Source organism: Mixophyes fleayi, chromosome 1 (genome assembly GCF_038048845.1).
Source record: "Mixophyes fleayi isolate aMixFle1 chromosome 1, aMixFle1.hap1, whole genome shotgun sequence".
Lineage (NCBI taxonomy): Eukaryota > Metazoa > Chordata > Amphibia > Anura > Limnodynastidae > Mixophyes > Mixophyes fleayi.
Genome location: NC_134402.1, coordinates 231547434 through 231570424, shown reverse-complemented (window position 1 = coordinate 231570424; position 22991 = coordinate 231547434). Strand labels below are relative to the sequence as shown.

At 37.0% G+C, this 22991-nt stretch overlaps 1 protein-coding gene across 1 annotated transcript in view; it reads left to right on the top strand.

Annotated features, from left to right (window-relative positions):
• Positions 1-22991, top strand: part of NWD1 (NACHT and WD repeat domain containing 1) — a 61761-nt gene that overhangs the window by 21820 nt on the left and 16950 nt on the right. Inside the window, exons 3-15 of the mRNA XM_075207208.1 lie at positions 126-211; positions 1782-1898; positions 4446-4800; positions 6714-7063; positions 9081-9401; positions 9488-10086; positions 12052-12255; positions 13537-13696; positions 15844-15961; positions 17107-17271; positions 17906-18103; positions 19188-19310; positions 22373-22569. Coding sequence (XP_075063309.1) covers positions 126-211; positions 1782-1898; positions 4446-4800; positions 6714-7063; positions 9081-9401; positions 9488-10086; positions 12052-12255; positions 13537-13696; positions 15844-15961; positions 17107-17271; positions 17906-18103; positions 19188-19310; positions 22373-22569 — 2993 coding nt within the window. The remainder of the gene's footprint in view (positions 1-125; positions 212-1781; positions 1899-4445; positions 4801-6713; positions 7064-9080; positions 9402-9487; positions 10087-12051; positions 12256-13536; positions 13697-15843; positions 15962-17106; positions 17272-17905; positions 18104-19187; positions 19311-22372; positions 22570-22991) is intronic.

The following is a 22991-nucleotide window of genomic DNA, read 5'->3' as shown; positions in this document are numbered from 1 at the left end:
CTGTACGTCTTGTAGTTTTTCTCCCTTTTGATAAATAACCCAAATGGCTTTTTGTAGTGCTGTTTGTCTTTAAACACGTGTTTTGCATCTCATTGTAGTGATTTATTGTCATGTATCCCTTTCAGACATGGCAGAGGAACGTGATGCACTAATGGAATTAGCCTACCCTGAGGTGCAAGCTTTCTGCCAGAAACATGGATTAACATTAGAGGTAACTGGTTCCCCAATTAGAATATGAGAATTAACAATGAGAATATCACATAGAAAAGACATGGTATATGGCAATCATTACAATGTTCTCTGTATTGTATGTCGATCACTAGGATGCACTCTGTATTGTTTGGCGACACTAGGATTGTCTTCGCATTGTATATACTGTATATACCTAAAATGCTCTCTGTATTGAACATCTGTCACTAGAATGCTCTCTGTATTGTATGGTCATCGCTTAGAAACTTTGTGTATTGTATGGCCATCTCTTGAATGCTCTCTGTATTGTAAGGTAGTTGCTAGGATGCTTTCTGTATTGTACGGTTCTCACTGGGATGCAGTGCGTATTGCACACTAGGATGCACCCTGTATTGTATGGCCATCACTTGGATAATCTCTGTATTGTATGGTTGTCACTTGGATGCCCTCTGTACTCTATAGCCGTCATTAGGATGCTCTCTTTATTGTATATCACTAGGGTGATTTATGTATTGTATATTTATCACTAGCACTGGGAAAATTATTATGTATAATAGCTGATTTGTTTTACTTGCAATACATTTTGATGCTTGTGTTTTACAAGTATTCACAGCTATATTTAAAAGTATTTGTTTTTTTTATGTTTGCCACCCATGCCCTAAGAAAACGTACAGAAGACATTGATATGGTGGAACCTATTCTTGGGGTAAGGGCATTACCACCAACATGGCTGGCACAACATAAAGTTTGGGGTACAGGTAGATTTAATGTTTTCTTTTACACTGCTAGGGAAAATTTATTTTAACCCAGCCTATAATCAATTTTGACCTGTCAATTTAAGTTCTCTGATTAAGGGGATAGCATAACTTCTTTTGCTGCATGTTTCTATAATACTCAGGAGCTGTTGCAAGCAGCAGCTTGAAAAGCAGTTTCATTGAAATAACTGATCTTTATCTAGAAGGCATAAATGTAACAATGACTACTACTAGTAAGTGTTACACTACTACCGCAGTGTACAACTAGCACGGTCTGTTTAAGGGTTTAGGCCACCCTAGGCTAATACACTCATATTGCCTCCTCGTCTTTCACACCAGGCTAAAGGTGAAAATGAACTTGTCCTTAATTTAATATCCAGCTTCCTCCACTCTCCAATGTTCATGTTTGCATGTTTTTGAAATGCAACTCCTCTTTGCCTTTTACACAGGTCACAGCAATCTTTGTCACTCAATTACTTTCATTAAAATCAGCACTATATAGCAGAATGGAGGTTTGAACAAGCGCTAATGACATTGAAGAGATGAAGGTGGAGGGGGGCAGTCGCACCAGCATCTGTTGCCATCCTTGCCTCTTCTACTCGCTTATCCTCTAGTGTCTGCCTGAGGGAATATATCAAGTTTAAAACCTATATTTTACTTCCATGTTTTCTTCTTAATTTGGAGAACAACTATCCTCATATATTTTAAAATGAATTTCAAATTATTCCTCTCCCTGTGACAATTTTGCACCCCCAAAAATCTTGCACCCTAGTCAGCTTATTTGATAATCATGCCTTCACTACTGATAGATGTTCTGTAAAATGTGCCTTCCTATAGGTGGTGGACATGCGTTGGGGAGTCCGAGATTATGCCTCAGTGGATCATATAACTACAGAACTGTGTCTGAAGGAGATTGAAGCCTGTCAGAGGACCTCTATTGGACCCTATTTCATTGTAGGTATTTTCCAGTTCTCTCTGTTACAATAATTGTGTTTTACTTGTGTGTCTATGACTGCATGTCTGATTTACTTTAAAGAATGAGATATGATTAATAAAATACATTTATATAATTTTCTGACAAAGGGCTGGCTTAAACTGCATTCTGCATTCTGGACTCCAACTGTTATAATGGTAAATGAACACGAAAAAAGAACTATAGAGAGTGGGGAAAATGGAGAGATAATTAATCCATCATGACAGTTTTTACTTCAGGCCATTTATCTATAAACCCTTCCTAACCTTTCCTTTTGACATATCCAGTATGACTTTATACATAAGCTGAACATCTGCATTACAAAACACCTACTTGGCTTTCAAGACTTGGAGCTACAAGGTCCCTATACGCGGTATATGTCAACACAGTACATTTGTCAGGAATTATATTTGAGTTCCCTCTTGCATAGGTGGACTTACAGTTGAATAAATACAATGGCCCATTAACTCTTTATTTTTAATGGTGTGTGGATTAGAGAAAAAGTGTGAAAGGGTGGAATAGGACAGATATGTGTAACCTGGGATTCATGATGGGGGGTTCGTAACCTGGGGTTCATGATTGTCGAGTCCCACATTCTGCTTTTGGGGTTTCCTGATCGCCAGATATGTGACTTACGAAACTTAGGGTTGGATGCAAAGGCAGACTGACACTTGGGGTAAATGTATCAAGCTGAGAGTTTTCCGGCGGGTTTGAAAAGTGGAGATGTTGCCTATAGCAACCAATCAGATTCTAGCTGTTATTTTGTAGAATGTACTAAATAAATGATAGCTAGTATCTGATTGGTTTTTCAAACCCGCCAGAAAACTCTCAGCTTGATACATTTACCCCTTATCATTAGCCACTTGTATGAAGGGCAACCCGGAAACCTGGCCCACAATTTAGTCTTTTGGCTATACTAACGTTAGGTGACATATTAAAATGGTAAAGTCTGTGTTGAATAAAATTGTGCAGTTACCTGCCCTTTGTGTTTACTGATGATAGATAACAAACCTCTCCTGGGTATCTTTAACTTCATAATACAAATTTAAACACACCTTCCCTGGGGATGATTCTATAGCCATTGTATAAACAACTCAGATGTGTGGTTACATGTAGCATTGCATGGGTGTCTAAGAATATATACAAGGGAGATAAGTTTAACTCTAATGCCTTTAGACACAGTGTAATCCTGGTTCCTTGATATTCAAATCAGAGCACACATTGTGATGAAAGAATATTCTGCCTCTCATCATACATACACATAGAATGCCTGAGAAGGCAATGTCCTTTTTTATATTTGTTATGAAAGAAAAAGGATAGTGCCACAGGTACAATTAACTGGGCAGATAAATTCTCATACAAAATGGAAAAGTACTACTCCCACAGAACCTGCTATTACATAATCCCACGAGTGTGAAAGGGGAAGATCAGTGTCATTTACAACAGACCATCATCTTTGCTCAAACAATAAGGCAAATTGTATCTATAAGAAAACTAACAGTACATGTAGGACACTGTCACCAAGAGGCAAATATAGAAAGTCATTACAGTGCTATAATTTAATTTAAAATACATTTAGTTGAATATTAATTTATAAAATAGATGCAGTTATCTATTTAGCGATCTGATGTTAGAGAATAAAATGGTACAAAATAAAACACATAAAAAGACATAATTCATAATAATGTATCTAATGTCAAATCAATGTAGGATGCCACTTAAGGATATACAAAACATCTTACTTTAAATTATTAATTGTAGCAGATAAAATATTACCAAAAAAATGTTTTAATGCAACATAGGAAACTATCTGTATCCAGTCAGTAAAGTTTATTTACAAAACAAAAATAGAAGCGCCACACATAGTGTATCACAAAGGAAAAAGTTTTTTTTCCAGAAAAGACAAGTGAATAAGCCTCGTACCAAAAATAGAATAATAAGTAGCTTATCTGATGTAGACACTCCAATAGCAGATATGCAGTAGAATCCTCTTCTATATATTCTTTATATCATCAGATAAAGGCTGGAATCTCAGAAGAAAAACTATTATGGTGCAGTAAGCCTAAAATTCTAATATGAGACTGGTAATAAAACAGGGACTAGAGTAAAATACACACATAAACTCAATCTCCACAGTAAAAAAGTTTAATAACAAAGATAAAAAATGCCCATACAAGATAATAGACAAATAAAGGCTTATCTGTGAGTCTCCTAGATAGCAAATATGGATTCCACAGTTCCACCTGGCCAGGATAGTACAGGATGATCCACAGAGAAAAACAGATAGCCCCCCCCCCCCCTCATTTGCGGGCATTTTTTTTGTTATTAAACTTTTTTTTTTTTAAACTTGTTAAAAAGACTAGTAAGATCATGATATTTGATGCCAGTAGGTAAGGGGCATAAGAAAGTAGAAACAAAATCTTAGTTTCATCAAAGTTGAATTATGAGATGAGAACCAAAAAAGTGGTGAGCTAGGGTTGTCAGCTTAACCATCTATCTCTAAATATGTGTTATTTTTTTCCAAAAAGGGTTTAGTTGGTAATCGCTATGGCTTTCGACCCATCCCTCGAGTTATTGATGAAGATGAATTTAACATCCTTTACAAAAAAATACTCAAGGATAAAGCTGAAGCTCACCTTTTGACCCACTGGTTTTGGAAAGATGAGAATGCAGTTCCGCCTAGTTATGTATTTCAACCAATCACAGTTCATCTCCCTCATTTTTCTGATACTAACCCATCCCATGCAGAGCTCCAGGGAAAGGAGGCCAAGGAGTGGCGAGAAATTGAGAGACGACTATCTCATGCACTACGCTCAGCTGCACAAGATGCACATAAAGAAGGCTTAATTACACTAAAGCAAAAACACAAGTATTATAAATCAGGTTTGTATTTACATATCTGTAGTATTTTTTAATGTATTCTAATGTTTAGTGTTATTTCTTCTATCACTGTATGCACAGTATTGTAACAACAATGCAGCACTATTCATTTACATAAATTGTGCAGGCTTGTAAATCACTTAAAGAGGTCATCCATCTTGGTCAAGACCAACTATTTACGGAGTACCCCCTTAGCATAGTAGATTTATTGTGGTCTCTATAAATGATGTTGCGCAGTTGGAATCATGTTCCTAGGGCATCCTACAAAATATATGGTACACTTGGGTGCCTATTACAGAAGAAGTAAGGGGGTAAGGTAAATAACCAATCTAAGAGAATGTTATCCGATTGTAGTTTTTTTGAAATTCACAGTCTCTCTAGTGCAATTGTCAACCAGTTAGACAGTCAGTTAGACATATATGATAAAAGTTGTAATGGGGCAGTTTAGCAGTCAGAAATGTACAGCAGGATGGACATTCCTTTTACTTAAACTCCATAATCCGCAGTCTCCGTCAAGTTAGATCTATAATTTTGTTTTCAACAAAATTGTGGTTTAACATAATGTGTGCTACAGAAAAGTTATTTGTGAAATGTATTCTATTGTTTACTGTTATTTCTATTAGCACTGTACTCACAATATTGGAACGATGTATGATAATATAACACTCTAGATTAAATGTGTAGGTTTGTGAATCACATAAAGAAGTCGCATTGGTGAAGGTCAACATTTTGGTAAAGCTCCCAACTCTTAAAGACAGTTTACAGAGATTCTTTGCTGTTGGCCAGGTCAAGGATTAACATCTAATATAGTGCTCTCCAGCTGATGATTTAATGCATTATAACATCCGATAGCCATTGGGCTTGATCATAATAAATATCTAGCATGGCTGACATGCTTCATTTCAATACATTTTAAATTATAAACCTGCAATCATTTCAGCACTATGAAATTCATTCAATTTAAAAACCAGAAATATTCTAAATAACCAAATTTCTAACGACTAGTTTAAGACAAATTGGGTTCTAACTGGTAATTTGGGACATAAGTCATATATGGTGTACAGATATCAATAATTGTGTACATAATTGCCAGTAAAGAAATATTTACAGTGATAGACAAGCATGCACATATCCCAAGCTTCACATTAAGCCCATACCACATACACCCAATTTAATTCACTGATGATTCTTCTAAATCAGCTGTTGCCAGCACTTACTTCTAGTACTTTTCATTTGTACTGGTCTCAATAGCTGAGAGCCTTTGAGCCATCGAATACATCCATAAATTTACCTGTCTGTGTGAGAGCTTACTTCAGGGTGTGGAGCTTGTTGAAACATGTATGGAATCAAAACAATGTACACATCAAATTTCTACAGAACACTGTCTGTGAAATCTGATAATGTCAAGTTCTTTTTACCTGGTCACCTTTTCAGCTCTCATTGGAATCCAAAGGAGGACCATTTATTTCTTATTGCAGACTCGGTCTTAGAGACTTGTTCAGCATGCATGCACGGACACTGGGTATGGTCTGATACTGATCAAAGGGGTCTATGCTTTAATATTTTATTTACAGCTCCATGAAATGTTGAGGCACACCTTTAGATAATGGGGTGTAAACAACCTGTGGATTTCGTATTGGTGACTAGTAGCCAAAATGGAGGGGATGTTTTCCACGTTGCTGAAATAGTTTTTTGAATGTATAACTCATACTGTAACTATGCTCTGCAATGGGGTCCAATGATTTACCATAATGGACGTACACAACAGGTAATTTCAATAAAAAATGGTCTTACTTGGAAGAAGCTACAGAGGAAAACTAAACTATATCTACAGTTCCACTTGTGATATTGGATAAAGTAGTTCAGTTAGTACAAGGTGTGGTTACATTTACTGTTTGTCATGCAATGTGTTTCAGTGACAGAATGGGAGATTGAAAGTGGACTCTTGGACTCTGGTACCATTGAGGCTGGCTCTACTATTTTCTTCAGGGAAGTGAAGGATATGAATCTTTGTAGAGATAAGGTTCTTTTCGATGTTAGGGAAGATGGAAGCCCAGATACAGAAGCTCAAGAACTTTTAGGAGATCTAAAATCCCGGATACTACAGGAGCACCCAGAAAAAGTAAAAATGCATGCTGTTGAGATAAGTAACCAAACATCCAAGACAACATACCTGCAGAAACTCTGTGACCAAGTCATTGCTGTGGTTAATCATCAGATACTTAGTTGTTTATCCAGAAGAGAAATGGACCTACCGGAATCACAGGTAAACATGACAAACTTGAAGTGCAGCAGGCATGCAATCAATAGGGCAACATTTATCATGTGATTTGGGATTATGAAGCCAGTGGTTTCGGTAAAAAAATAAAAAAAAAAAGCACTGATATTTTGCTATTTCTAAAGGCCACTATATTTTCCATTTGATAGAAGAACCAACTAGAAGGAAGTGAGAATGAAGGACTTGGTACTATTTAGTTTGGCAGCTATTGAGCTTCATTTAGAGTTGAACACAATTGTGTGTCCTGAACGTACATGTAAAATGCAGGTTGCAAAATTGAACTCTTACTAGTTATTTTGAGCTGCATGTATCTTAAGATGTGCGACTCATAATAGTGTGTTAGAATGTGGCTTCATCCAAATACTCCTAAATCGTCCACAACTTGATGATAATGATGATGACTGGCATTTTAAATATGTATAAGAAAAGAAAGAAAATAACAAGCACCAGTGTTCCTAGCCTGGGCTGGTTACAGCTAATGTGGGGGAACAAACAGGGTGGGTTCCCCCTAAAAAACTGCAACTAGCACCAGACAGGCTGGACTGGTTTTACTATAACAATGAAACCTACAGTGTGGGGCTCTTTTGTAATAGGGGGGCTGTCCGGCACTGAATTCCCTAGGGTTAGTGGGCCCATAAAAAAGTGCCCCCTTCTAGAAGAAACTAACTCCATACTGATAGCACTAGGCCCTTCCCAACAACCCTATCAGGTTGGTGTTAAGATAATAATAAAAATAGTAAAAAAAACAATGTAGAACTACAATTGTAAGCATACCAACGGCTGCCACAGCATACTAACTTGTAGGACTATCGGACCAGCCTGGGGCCATATGCCACAGTGGCCCTTGGCCCAGGCTGCCCTAGCTTGTGTTCATAAAGGAGGTACAAGCACTAGGAAGTAGGTTGTGCAACAACAGCCCATACACACCATTAATTATTACTTGTCTAACTCAAGAGAGATACAGTTGCACCTAAACAAGATTAAAATAGATAAAACAACTTGCCCTCATGGCATCCACACTCATGTGCTAAAGGAACTACGTTCAGTAATTGATGGACTGCTATTTATTAAAGTTATAGACTCCCTTAAAACTGTGTCTGTGCCACAAGACTAGTGGAAATCACATATGGTACTAATCTTTTAAAAGGGAACAAAATTAGAACCAATAAATTATAAACCAATGATGCTGACTTCTGAGTGAGTGAGGCAATTCTAAAATACCTTGTAGAAATATATATATAGATATAGATATAAGACAAACCTACCTTTTGTCTGTTATCCTATAGATATGAGAAACTCAGACTGGATTAAATTTGTACTGGTGTACCACGGGAATCAATATTTGGCCCTGTCCTTTTTCATAATTTTATTATTATTTATTAGTGACCTTGCAGAGGGCTTTAAATGCAAAGTGTCTGTATTTTCTTAGTATTAGTAACACAGAGCAGGATATTAATTTGCTACAGAAAGATTTAAACAAAATAACAAACTGAGCTGTAAAAGAGGTAGTTGGAACTTAATGTAGATAAATGTACCATTATGTACCTAGGCTGTGGTAATAACTATATTATATAACATTACATGGAGTACTTTACTGGGATGGAAAAGGACTTAGGAATACTAGTTGACAGAACACTGTTGGCAGTGACTACAAAGGTGAATACAATCCTAGGAGGAATAGAAGGAGGATAACTGCATAAGATGGGTTCTGCAGCTCTACTTAGCAAATGGTATTATGGAATTTATTGATCCAGTAAATTTAAGCAATTGCCATTATGGGGGTCAAAAAATTATCTGCTTCCCTCTATAATGCTAAATTGGCAACTGTCACATTGGGGATTTTGTTTGGTTTCCTCTGGGTCAACACAACTGGAATTTATGAAACGTTTATTTGGTGGACATCCAGTTCTCTCAGAAAATGCTTATGTGTGACTTATCAAAATAAACGAGTAATAAAAGAAAAAATAGAAAAAAAAAAAATCATTATTTTGTTCTTTGCTTCCAGAAACAGCATCCTTGGTTAGGATGGCTGATGCAGGAGGTCACACATCACCTTGTCCTGTCTCATGAAAAGTCAAAAGTATTTTGTGGACGACAGGAGATGCTAGAAAGTATTTTAGGTCAAGTCAAAGAGATGGGTGACCATGAGCGACCTCCTCTTGTCATCTATGGAGCTTCTGGGTCTGGAAAAACTGCACTGATGTGTAAAGCTTTTGAGATGCTTAGACAGTCCAGCAATGGGCATCATGTGTTGGTACTGCGGCTTTTAGGAACTTCACCTCAAAGTTCAGAGATCCATGATGTTCTCAAAAGTATTTGTTATCAGGTACGTATGTTGAAATATTTTGCCTACCCTCATACATTGTTGGAGACTGCTGTGGTCTTATGACATCTCCTTGTTTTTCTACTAAGGTGTCCTTAGCATTTGATCTGCCACCACCCACTGCCCAGGTCACTAACATTTACAATGATACAGTAAGATTTTTTCATCAAACTATTACAACAGTATCTGACAGAAAGACAGATACGTTGGTGCTGTTCCTGGATTCACTCGATCAACTCTCCCCATCAGATGGTGCCCATCATCTTCACTGGCTGCCCAAAGAGTGTCCAACCAATGTACACATTGTGTTGTCCACATTACCTGAAGAGGGAGGCATCCTGAACACTTTACGAGACAACATCATAGATGTAACATCGTATTTGGAAGTCCAATCTCTCTCTGACGAACAAGGTGGCCAAATGATTGAAATGCTTATGTCTTCAGTAGGGCGCAAATTAACTCCCGCTCAACATAAAATTGTCTTGGACAGTTTCAGAAAATGTGGTCAACCACTGCTCCTTAAATTGGCATTTGATGAGGCCAAAAGATGGTTCTCTTACACACTATCCTCAGAGCTCCATATTGCCACCAGCACAAAAGAAGCTGTACACCAGTTGTACCAGCGGCTGGAAAATCTTCATGGCAAATTACTGGTATCTCATGCCCTGGGTTACATTGCTGCATCCAGGTTGGTAAATAATTTTATTTACGTTTCAGATGGGAAGGGGTTTCAAATCAGTTCTTTCAAATACGACAAAAATTCCTATCACTTAAGTGCTCCTCTGCTTTCTGTTACCATAATCACTAACTTTGTTATTGATGCACAATTCTTGTATTTTTCTTTGATCCTGAGCTCAAAAAAATAAAGTTAGAGTCAATTATGGAGCTGGAAGGACAGGAAACATAGTATCCACTGAAATACAGCAGACAGGATGAGAGGGGTCAATGTATATTGTGAACATAAGTGACAAATGTGTAAGACTGAAGTCTTATTCACACACATATATATGCTGGGAAAGTGCGTAACACATGAAAACTGACACATGCTTTAGTACATTATATTAAATGAACTAAAAATGTATTTGTGATCATTATTTACCATAAATGCAGTTTTTACTCCTTTTCTATGCACTTTTCATGTGTTGCACTTGAAATACAATCTTTGTACTGATAGCTCAGGTTAACACCTAAGAAACACGGCATACTAATTTTAGAACACAATAATTGGAGCAAGCGTATGAGAAACCATTCATCCTATTTTTAATGTCATTTTAGGTATTAGTGCTAAAAAGCACATTAACAGCAGATAAATAAGAACAAGTCTCAAATAAATCAACACAAACATACACTGTACACACATTATATACAAAAAAACAGGCACCTCTGTGTACTCAAAGCCACTGTAAACAGACCCACAGAGCCTATATACACACTGTGCACACATACTATATATACCTGTATTTTACATGTGCAAAAACTGTACAACTCACTTTTTAATATTCTATTTTTGCTGATTTTAGTCCTTTTGATACATTTTTACAGTATAACATTTCTAAACACCGTGTAAATATCACTCATTACTACAGCATGATGGTTAGGCCAACTAAAGATGGTGCCTGCATCTTCCCATGCACCCAACCATTGTGGTATCCCAGTGGTCAATGACCATGTCTTTTAAAAGGCAATTCCAAAACATTACTATGTGATGTCATCAGATATTTTCTACTGGAAGGCAGGCATAAATAGATACATGGGATGCCCGAAATACCACCCTTCTGCAAGGCAACACTAACAGAACTGGATCCAATAGTAGATACTGTACTATATTAGTTACTACTAGATCACATTTATATTTATTGCAGAGTGGAAACCAGAAAATGGATATGGTGACTCAGATGGATTGGTGGAGACAAACTCTAGTCTTGAAGGGAACTCACTAACAAACTTTACATAGTACTATTGTTAGCAAGAACAAATAAATACAATTCCATTACTGTAAATTGTCTGTAATACATAAATAAAATATATTGCATAAAATTATAAAAATAATTTTATCTGGTTAAAATTTCTTTGAAAAAAATATACAACATATGTGTGAATTAGAAAAAGTAATATACAATTTTTATGTTACAATAATTACAAGGGAACTATGGGAAAATGGTTATTGGACAATTATGCTAATGAATATATAATTTTTTCATGATGACTATATGCTACTTTAGGCTGTAATAATCTATTAAATATGTTGTCTACAACATTTTACCTTTCTTTGTAATAAAGAAAAGTTACCAGAGCTAATTAAATACATTTCATTAATTCAGTACTAACTGTACCACTGAACTTTTATTTTTCCTAAAAATAAACTAACATAATAATACTATTTACACTTAGATCTACTATTTATACTATAGATATACATTATAATAAATAAAATATACATTAAAACGTATCACTCTAGGCAACAGCTTTTGTTAGTTCCCCATTTGTTAAAGCGCTTTTATCTGTTTTAATATATTTGGTTGAGACAACGATCCTTGCAGTTGTTATATGGAATGTATTTACCAAATCCATGTAGTAAATATCTAATACCACTTACTAATCTAATACTCCTCCTGTAAGTGACATCTTATTTATGTTCTTATCTGAATCTTAGGAGTGGTCTGTCAGAAGCAGAACTAAAGGATATCCTCTCCATAGATAATGATGTTCTTTCAGACATTTATCAGTATTGGGCCCCTCCAAGCAAGGATGTGATACGTATTCCTGCCCTATCATGGACTTATCTCCGCTATGATCTGGAGGGGTATTTGGTGGAGAGGCAGGCAGATGGGAGCACAGTACTAGGCCTATATCACAGGTATAAGAGTAAACTCCAAATGTTTAAAGGCATGTATAGAGCTAAAAACCTGAAACATAAATGTTGTATCTATTCATGATATGGTGTTAAAGAAATGAATGATAATGTAAGAGAAAAAAGTGGATATTGTATGAAAAAAGTGTTGCTATAGGCTTATAATGCCTGCATTTTGTAATCTAACTGTTTTTTTTATTTTATTAATTTGTTAACCTATCTAGATATCTGCAGAACATTGTCCTATGCTAACTACCCCTTGAAAGATGTACATCATATAATGTGCAAAGGAATCGCTAAAAAATCTAATGATTATTTTCTTAGAAGAACTCAAGAGTTTTTTGTAAATAGTTTCTTACATCAAAACAGTTTACAGCCTTTCACACTCACTTGTACTACTGTTTAGAGAGCTGTGTGTTTATACAGTGTTTCACTTATAGTACATCTAAGCACCTTGGATTTAGGGCTATATGTACTAATGTACATTGTCTCTTACATACAACACAGCTGTGCTCCAAAATTGGATTTTGGTACAGGAAAGTGCAGAGGAACGCACATGCCACATAATAATGAGTAATATAATTCCCATGTGTGCATATTGTAACACTTCCCTGACTCCTCTTCCGGGCCTGCCCACTGGCATAAAGCCGCACATAAATGTAGACAGAAACTCTGATCCAAGGCAAATATAGAATAAACAGTGGAAATATGCAGCTATTTTCTCCATATTTGGTTTAGTACAATGACCTCTTAGGGCTAGATTTACTAAGCTGTGGGTTTGAAAAAGTGGGGATGTTGCCTATAGCAACCAATCGGATTCTAGCTGTCATTTTGTAGAATGTACTAACTAAATGAAAGCTAGAATCTGAATTTTTCATTATTTGCGGCATTACCCTAAGATCCAAGAACTCTGGAATGTTATATTGACATAGACTATCTTATGCGGCAACTGGCACCCCATTTAAAGAAATAGTTACCAACCACTGCGAGGTAGTGTTGCAATCAAGTCCTTTTTCACAGTGAGAAAACTCTCCAAGGACATTCAAGTTTAGCTTTTCTCCAAACCGTGAATCGTATTTACATATCTAATCATTATTATTATGATCTAATTGTGACACTAACTTGTTTCGCAGAAACACTGCAAACACAGATTTATGACATCGCAATAGTGATATAATATCTTTAGCACTGTGCTGTCTGGTCTGTAAATGAATACATGTGTATTTGCTCAAGCATGTGTTATCAACCGCTTTCCTTTTTTCATTGGTCTATAATTTCTGGCTGCAGGCAGTTCATTGAAGTGGCACAAGACACTTACCTGCGTGGTGCAGAAAAGAACAAGAGACATCACACTTTGTCTGAATATTTTATGGGCACCTGTAGTCTGGGCACCAGACGCCCCATACACCTACCACTCATTAAGGTGTCCCTGACTGCTGACAGGAAGGTACTCAGCCTTGTGTTATGTTACCAAACTTTAACTTGTAGCTCATTTCATCATAGTTGTTTATTACTTTATGATTATACTACAAAAAATATGTAGGCAAGTTTTCAGTAATTAGATGATAATGGTAAATATTATTGGCTCACTATAATTGCCTAAATGAGCCTATACCCCATTCCTACTTTTTAGAAGATACTCCATACAGATACCTTGTGCAGCCAGTTGCAGGAATTAGGAAGAAGAGAAGACGTGCATGATGGACACAGCAAAAACAATTAAAGTTCTTGCATACTATCACTTTTGGACTATCGCCTTTATTATATAGCACCTGTGGGATGATGTAGGAGCCTATTCCCAAGCATCTACCACTGGAGAGTCTCTTACTTGCCCCCCAAGACTTCTTCGGTTATCTTGGGAACAGTGGGTGTTATGTGGAGAGGTGGCCCTGCAAATGCAGGTTTAGTAAAGAACGAGCACCAGACCCCCTATTTCTGATGACATGCTTTATCTCCAGCACTGCTGCTCTAATCACAGTTGAGGTATCACATAATTAATCCCCAGAGCCAACACTCAGCTGGTTGATTCGGTCACTCTACTGTCTCCGTCACTCTGTCAACCTTATTGTAACATTACTCCAAGGTAATGTTCCCTTGTGTCCTGCCACACTCTGCACACTCACATACACAAGCTCGGCTCTTTATTACATTGGTTCTGGGGTGTCTGTATGAAGTGTGCCTTTATGGTTATTGATGTCCCACTGAAAACATAGGTGATGCCAAATGAATGATACCTCTAAGTACATGTAAAGATTAGATATTTTGGGGGTAAAAGGGTTCTGTCGTCACTTGCAGAACTGGGAACACCTCCTTCTCCCCACAGTGCATCCTCCACTATTTGAACTTCATTTAAATCTCGAGCATCGACATAAAGACTTATCCTGGCTAGCCCACAATCAGCAAAGACAGAAGTGGCAAAATATTGTACCGCTTCATTCGCCTCCATCTTGGCACTCTAATCCAGGCACTTATCCATAGTAATATGCACATGACATGACGTACTTGCACTGCAAAGTCACAGTTTTGCAGGTTAGGAAATGACTCTGTGAATAGAGCAAAAGACATCCACAAGTAAGGTCTGACTAATTTGAAAGTTTGTATAAGTGCAGTGGACTTCCACATTCAGGAGTTTGTGCTAAACAAAAGTAGGAGTAAAAAATAAACTTGAAACATTTTACAACACTTACTACATGTCATTTCTCCTAAACATGAGTTGGACCCATATGTGATGAAGAATAAGGTTTAAAAGCCATGTGAATTAGTGCCCATATGCTGAGTTGGAGGTATCACAAGATGCATGCAGCTCCGCAGCAGTAGCATATGAACAAGGTTTATGTTAGGCTTACTCAGACCCAGATACACCGACGCCCAACCAGGTTATAAGCAAATTAAAAGTTCGTTCACATTTGTTTACATGGAAAATAATGTATTCACTATTAGGTTTGATTTACTTGTTCACCCTAGTGATGTCACTGCTCACCAAGGTGAGCCAGAACATACCTCTAAATTTCCTGAGTCAGAACAAACCTGCCTACTGGAAGGACGGTCCCTTCAATTCGAGACTGTTCCACTTAAATTGGGACAGTTGTGTCCTTTGACTTTGACCCCTTTATGCACATTGTCTCCTTATTGCCCTTTCCAATATCTTGCAAAAAAAAAAGGCATAAAAGGCAAAATGCACAAAATAAAAAAAGGCGCTATTTCTTGACATGAATGGCAGACTTAAAAAAAAGAAGAAGAAATTACTGTAATATTATATATAAATATTGTTACTGAGATGCTCACATCAAAATGCTGCACAGCATTTTAATGGTTCTTCATTTTTTGCTCTATTTAATGGAGCCCTCTACCCTTCTGTTTAATTATATGCATATGTCCCAACTGTCCAAATTTAGGCGAGACAATCCATATTCCGGTCATCCTGACAGTCATGACCTTTGTCCCGACTGCATGGAATGTTAGGAAGTATGTTGTATGTTCCTGTATTGATATCAGTGTATGGTAATTTGGTAATCCCAATTGTACAGTGCTGCAGAAATCATAAAAATCCTGTGAGTGCCATTTTCCACCACTCTGTTTTGAAACTCTTCACAGGCAGCTCCACAGCCGTTGTGGTTTTCAGATGATATGCCCAATCTGAGAAAAATGAGTGAGCTGCCTTACCATCTTCTCAATGCAGGTTGTCTGGAAGAACTACAGAAGACAATTTTAGGTATGCTTAATTCACATTATAGGTGTGCCTAGGTAATCCTTATCTAATACATGTAAAACTTCATTTTAACTACATATGACTCATCCAGTAACTTCTAGCAAGTGTTCGAGTTACTGAACTACATTAAAGACCAACTCATTAAGCAATATATATATATATATATATTGAAAATATTTCAATTCAATGGGTCATTTATTTGAAGAAATACTGAAATTCAAAGTTGAAATGTTCACATAGGAACTATGGAGGCGAAATACATTGTTCAGTGTTACAAACATTCCACTGCTGCTTTGTTGAAAAGTAAAGTATTATTTCCCTATTCCAGTACAGACTGCTGTAGCTCCTCACACATCTTTAGGACAGGGTCCTGGTGTGATCTCATACAGGCCTCATACAACTCAAAAGCTAAGAATTTAGTCATCTTAATTAGTGTGACATCCCTTTAATTGTCCCAGTGTATGGATCCACCAATCCACACTGTGCGTTTCTGCACGGCAACTCTGCAAAGCTGTCACTCAAACTCTGCCTATTTAGTTAGAAAAGCACCTTCCTCTTAGCATGACAACCTGCTGCAGAGAAAGAGCTTAATTCTGCACATATTCAGTTATGCATAAGCCCTACAGTTATACACAGCATCTGATATATAATAATGTTGCATAATGGCTTTACTTGACTTTCATGACAAACACCTTAGGCACTATAACATTTTCCTGGAATAACTGGAGGTTATTAACCAAAGGTAAACGTTACAACTGGGGATAGTTTTTTTTACATACACTCTTAAGCCTGCCACATGTTATAATCTGATTCATCAATTCATTTTGGGGTTTTTTTGCTTAATTTTTAAAAAAATCAATACATCTGCGGGTAACAATACATCCATTACAATTATGCATTGCAAAATGTATAAATGATTCAATCAATTTTGGTGGAATTTTTATCCTAAAGTGAATTGATCAAAGCTGATTGAAGATGGTGTATTCTGATTGGGCGATCCTACAATTGTTTTACGCATGCATGGAAAATACCTTTCTGCTCTGTCAGATCAAAGATAAAAAATGTTTGGATTCAAAGGCTGGTAAATAATTTTTACTCTTGGAGAACCAAATGTACTTATTCTCTCTGTAATAAAATTACATCTGCAGGTAATATGAACTGGATAGCTAGCAAAATTGTCTCCTGTGGAATCAACAGTCTGATCAAAGACTTCGATATGTGTGTGGAGCGTGTTGATAATGACCAGGCTAAACTTGTACGCGACACCCTGCGTCTCTTCCAACCCACCATTAATTTTATTGAGGGTCAGATAGGTGAGTTTCTATCTCACATGGTAAAGGAAAGCATCCTTCCTCCCTGACCTTTTCATCAACCTTGTATGTCCCTGTTCCGTATATATGTTTTGTTTCCTCAAATATCCATAAGTATTGTGACTCCCTACATATTAACATTGATGATTCTTCACATCTAGATTGTATCACGCATGAAAAACAAAAGCACATACCAAATGTTAACATTGACATGACATTTGTCTTATATGCCCATCAGTTCCCTCTTAAGAATTCAAATCAAAAGTAGACTAAACTGTATTTTGTTTTATTATTTCTGGTAAAATGAACCTCGATTTTTATGAGGAATTAAATTAAGTATTGTTATGGCTAAGTTGTAATCTCTTTTGCTTTCTCTTTCTCAATGCCATCTGTTTTCCTTGTGTTGCAAAACAACAGGTAGTTATGTTTATAATAATCAAGTACCATGGGAATCTAACACAGACTAAATGAGTGAATGGAATAGAGGGGTGGTACTGTCTTAAGCAACAATATCTCAGGTGATATTGGGCATATATTGGTCTGTTGGCCTGATATTGCAGTGTGTATTGCCAACTAAATGCATTAAGTTCATACAGGCTTTGTACCACAATAAATGTTTGCTGTCATCTCAATACAGATCCCTGCATCATATACATAGAGATATTGGCCAGGCTGCATTTCCTTAAGTTGTCCTGTCCATCCCTGATCGGTGAGATCTGCCAGCAATGCCTGACTTGGTTTGACCAGTATCCACATCCCACCTTCATCCCTATGAGTGGGTTTTTCCAGCCACCAGGTGGACCTCTACAAACCACCATTACAGGATTCAAAAAAGGTATGTGATGACATGAGGCGGCATAAGAGCTATACACCAAGGCAGAAAACCCCCTTGGTCCTGATTCATTAAGGATCTAAACTTAAGAAACTTCTTATTTAAGTCTCCTGGATAACACCATGTTACAATGCAAGGGGTGCAAACTAGTTTTCTGTTTTGCACATAAGTTAAATACTGACTGTGTTTTCATGTAGCACACAAATATCAACTTTAAATTTCAGTGTACAAATAAGCTATCAAGTATTTGTGTGCTACATGAAAAACAGTCAGTATTTAACTTATGTGCAAAACAGAATACTAATTTGCACCCCTTGCATTGTAACGTGGTTTTGTCCAGGAGACTGAAATAAGAAGTTTCTCAAGTTAAGATCCTTAGTGAATCAGGCCCCTTGTGTGTTACTTTTCATTTTGATGAAATTCTAATTTAAGTTTTAGTGTAGACCTGTCCATCCCAGATAAAACAACATTAATCATTTTGAATAGTTAAATAATAATGTGAGTATTTCACTGGATGTTGCTGAAAAAAAATCTATATTGAGATATTATCCTATGAAATACAGCTGGGCTACTCATGACAATTTTCTCTTTGGTAGCTTTGATTATTCATCAAGACATTGTTCTAAACACAAACTGTTTGGTGATTGTGGAGTCCAATATGGTAGAAATGTCCTTATGGTTTTCTTTTGTCTAATAAATTACAATGTTCACTTGTAACAACTCCAAAATGCAAACTTTTGGGTGGATCTCCAAAGGCACAAACTCATTAAACTACAGTATGTCACAGATGATATAACAAAATTATATATTAGTATAGTTCGCTAAAGTGAGTTTGCATGAAACCATTTCCATGAAGTAAGACTAATAGACCTAGGATTATCACAGTTATGAATTATAAATAAACAGTTAAATCAATTAGATACACGATTCCCTGTGTAGAAAACCACTTATGTGAATTGGGATATTACATGTTTGTAAAAAAAAATTATATCTATTAATTAATTGAATTAATATATAATGACATACACTTTGGACTCAAGGCTCAGGATTACTGCCTGATGTTTTAATTTACCCTTTGTCTACTTAGGTATCAATGTAATGGAGGTCTGTCCTGAAAAGGATCTACTTGTGGTGGGATCTGAGGATGGGACCATGATAGTGTGGAACATCAAGGACATAGAGGTCATCCACACTTTAAACAGCCATTCTGGTGGGTATCAATTGTCTAAATACAAAAAACTTGAAATAGAATACATATTGAAGATAACTAACAAATAAAAATGTATGCCTTCAAATAGTTCAAATTCCCGAAGAAGGGCTTTTGCATGTATCCATAGGCAAAAGTACACATCTCTGGAGAAAGTAGGGTGCAAATGAACTTAAACTACTCGCTATTATCTAAAGACGCAAACATCACAAACCAATAAGACTTCCAGTAATGCATAGAAATAGGTATATTATATTGAATTTAGCCTGACACTCACTTTCTGGAGACAGTTTTTACACTATCACATGTCAAACCCAAGAGAGGGATGATTAGGAAGGAAAGAGAGACAAGGGTTGTTTTCAATCTAACAGTTGGAATTGGAAAAAAAAATCTAATGTATGGCACCAAAATAGTGCCAATATAATAATAAAACTTGATGTAAACTACTTTATGAATGGTTGTATTTAAAATACCAGTCCAAATTGAAGTTTTCTCTAACTGCAAGCCCTTACATGTAATCACTTCCTCTTACATAGAGCTGGCAGCCTTCCAGAAAACCTTCAATTTGTAAAAGTAAAAAGAATTCTGAAAGGAAAAGCTGGCGTCTATATAATGCAGTATGGTAACAAAATTTATATTGATGTTGCACAAACAAGCGAATACATACCAAATAGATAATACTTTAATACAATATGAAATAATTACACTCACAGCTGAGCAGAAAAATAAACTGGCACCCATGGAGTACCCAAGCTTATGCTCCAGCTGCTCTGCCTACACTACCCCGCTGATGTTCAGTAATTTCTTATTGTTTGATAGGGAAATGTAACAAAATTTGTAGAACATAGGAGGCCACCTAAAACGTAAGACAAATATACAAAGAAAATATTTATTGTTTCTTTTTATTTGTACAATATATCTTGCTATTTATGAGTGTATGTCTAACTGTCTCTCCCCCTGGCCATTGCAATGCTACCTGAAACGTAGCATGTCCAAAGCTGAGCCCATCAACTGCTCTCTTCCCAGTGTCTCTTCCCCCCAAGTCTCCTTTACTGTTGACAGCTTCATGATCTACGAAGTCCCCTTTGCCCATTGCTTGGTGTCATTCTTGATGATGCCCTCAACTTTACTCTACAGAAGCCAATCATCCTCAATATCATGATGCCTCCTACTTCAAAACATTGTCTGAATATTCCCATTTCTCACACTTTATATTGCTAAATCCCTTATCCAGTCTCTCAATATCTATTTTCTTGACTACTGCTATCTCCTCTTATCTGACCTTCACCTCACCCATCTAATGCCTCTGCAATACATCCTAAATGTTGCAGTAAGAATGATCTTTCTTTCTCACAGATCCAACTATGTCCTCTCACGTCCACCTCTAAGAATTCTCCCGGGCTGCTCCCCACCCCACCTGACACCCCCAGTCTTTGAAGCACTCTCTCAAAACCAACCTCTTCGATATAGCACATGAGCACATCCTTCCCACCAGATACTACTATACCCGCTAGATAACCATTATCAACCTATGTGCGTGGTCATCTATCAGCTGCACTAACATGGCCCTGTCTAGAGGTGATATATCCATTCATCTGAGTGCCAATTGTATACATACACATTTGAAAATGCTTATAGTAGTAGTGTTACATAAGACAACTTGTATTTTAGGTTTAGTGGGTGTGACAGAATGGACCGCCTATGCCACCCTGTCTGTTGTTGCTGGGAACTGGCTGGGCTTACTTTGCCACCGTTCCCTTTCATTATCCCAAATGCACCCTCTTATCGCAGTAGGAGGGGCTTACAATGCTGCCACCACTGAGCTCCTTCTATGGCACTCAGAACCACGTTTCTTCTGGGTAACTGGCCATGCTAGTGTACCTCGTTGCTGGTGTACCCGGGCTGGTACTCCTGACCTCTCACTATAGATCAGGGTTGCAGTGGATGGATCCCCCCCTTGCTATCACACTAACCAGGGCTGCATGGGTAGCAGGCAGAGCGATGTACTGGAAAGATTGGGTCCAAACCTCAGACAGCCGGAGAACGGATTAGTTTTACTGTCTAATCTGCAGGTGACAAGAATACAGCAATATTGAAGATGTTTTCAAGCAGGTCTTGAAGCAAAATGTTTATTTGCTCTCACTGGTTAAAGGTCCCAGTGATCAGGTCAGTTGAAGTCAGAAGAATACATTTCAGTGTACAAGTCAGTGCATGTTATACAGATTTGGACACAGGCTATTTTTAGAATCATGGTGTAACCCCGTTTACCAAAACATAGATTTACATGCATTGCAAAGCCACTAATATTTATACTTAGATATGAAACTCTAAAAAAACTTGCTGTGATTTCCTGGATCTTATTTCAGAGGCAGGAGACCCACTAGCAAGTCAAACGGTCTGACTGGCATGAATACAGTCGCAGAATACACATTCCCACAGAGCAACCAAAAAAATCCAAAACAAGCCACTTCCCCACATCACAATACACCAAAGGCTTGGTAAACATAGGCTCATTGTATCAGATATATACATCAGACATAATGCATCTCCTCTAGAGAGGCTAAACAGAAAAAAAAAACATTTTCTACCCTGGTCTCAGAAATAACGATTTCCTATCTCAAAATATACACAATATTAAAAATAAGTGCACGTGCAATTATATAAATAATCGCCCTGCGCTATGTGCTTTAAATAAAGTTATATCAAAAGTTATCCAATAGTGATCCACTCACACCGGATGTTTAACTATAGTGTGGGTTGGAATCAGTAGTATGTCTGTGCCTATGATTGGCAGAGGATGAAAGGTGACTCATTCCTACACAGCGCATATGTCAATTTTTTTCCTTTCACTTGCAAATAAAAATATACAGAGGAAAGTAGAAAAAGTATGTGAGTTATGTGTAAAGTGGCCCTGTTCTTTTATTCTGTGATACGACCATCTCAATGTAAAAAAAGGTGTGGATAGTAGATGGGGAAGGCCTTAGTTATGTGCAACTGTAGGCTCTAATGATAAAACCAGAACTAAGTACAGATAATGATTGTTCAGTAGTTTTGTTTTCTTGCAGCTGCAATACGATGTGTAAAGGTTTTTGGATTAGGAACCAGAGCAGTCTCTAGGTCTCTGGACCATATCTTGCTCCTGTGGAATCTGGTAACAGGTAAAACATATTTGCGTATTGAAGAAGATCACACAAACTCTGAAAACACTTATCTGCACGTGGATGAGAAGATTGGGATCATTTATTCAGCAACTGGATCTCAGGTGTGACATTCTCTTGTTTCTCAAAATGTATCTGTTTGCCCATTGGAGCTTAGAGTCTAAATTCTCTACCACACACAAATAATTTTGGACTGTGGGAGGAAACAGTTTAGATGTGCAATGGAATAAAGCCAAAACAAATAATAGCTTACATTGTTTACCTTGCACTATTTGGATAAGAGTTAATTGCTGATTGGTTGTTATGATTTTAGTGAAGAGTTGCACATGTAAATGACCCTCACTGGGCATATAAATAAAAAAAATGCAAGTGATATATTAAAATAAAGCAAAAAGAGAAATACAACAAAGCTAAATAAAACTTCTGGAGTAGAAGTATAGCTAGGGCATAGTTTAAACTGTTCCAACGTCTAATTAAGTTTTAGTCAGTCACTAAATGTGTGCATCACAAAATCTACAAACCTAAG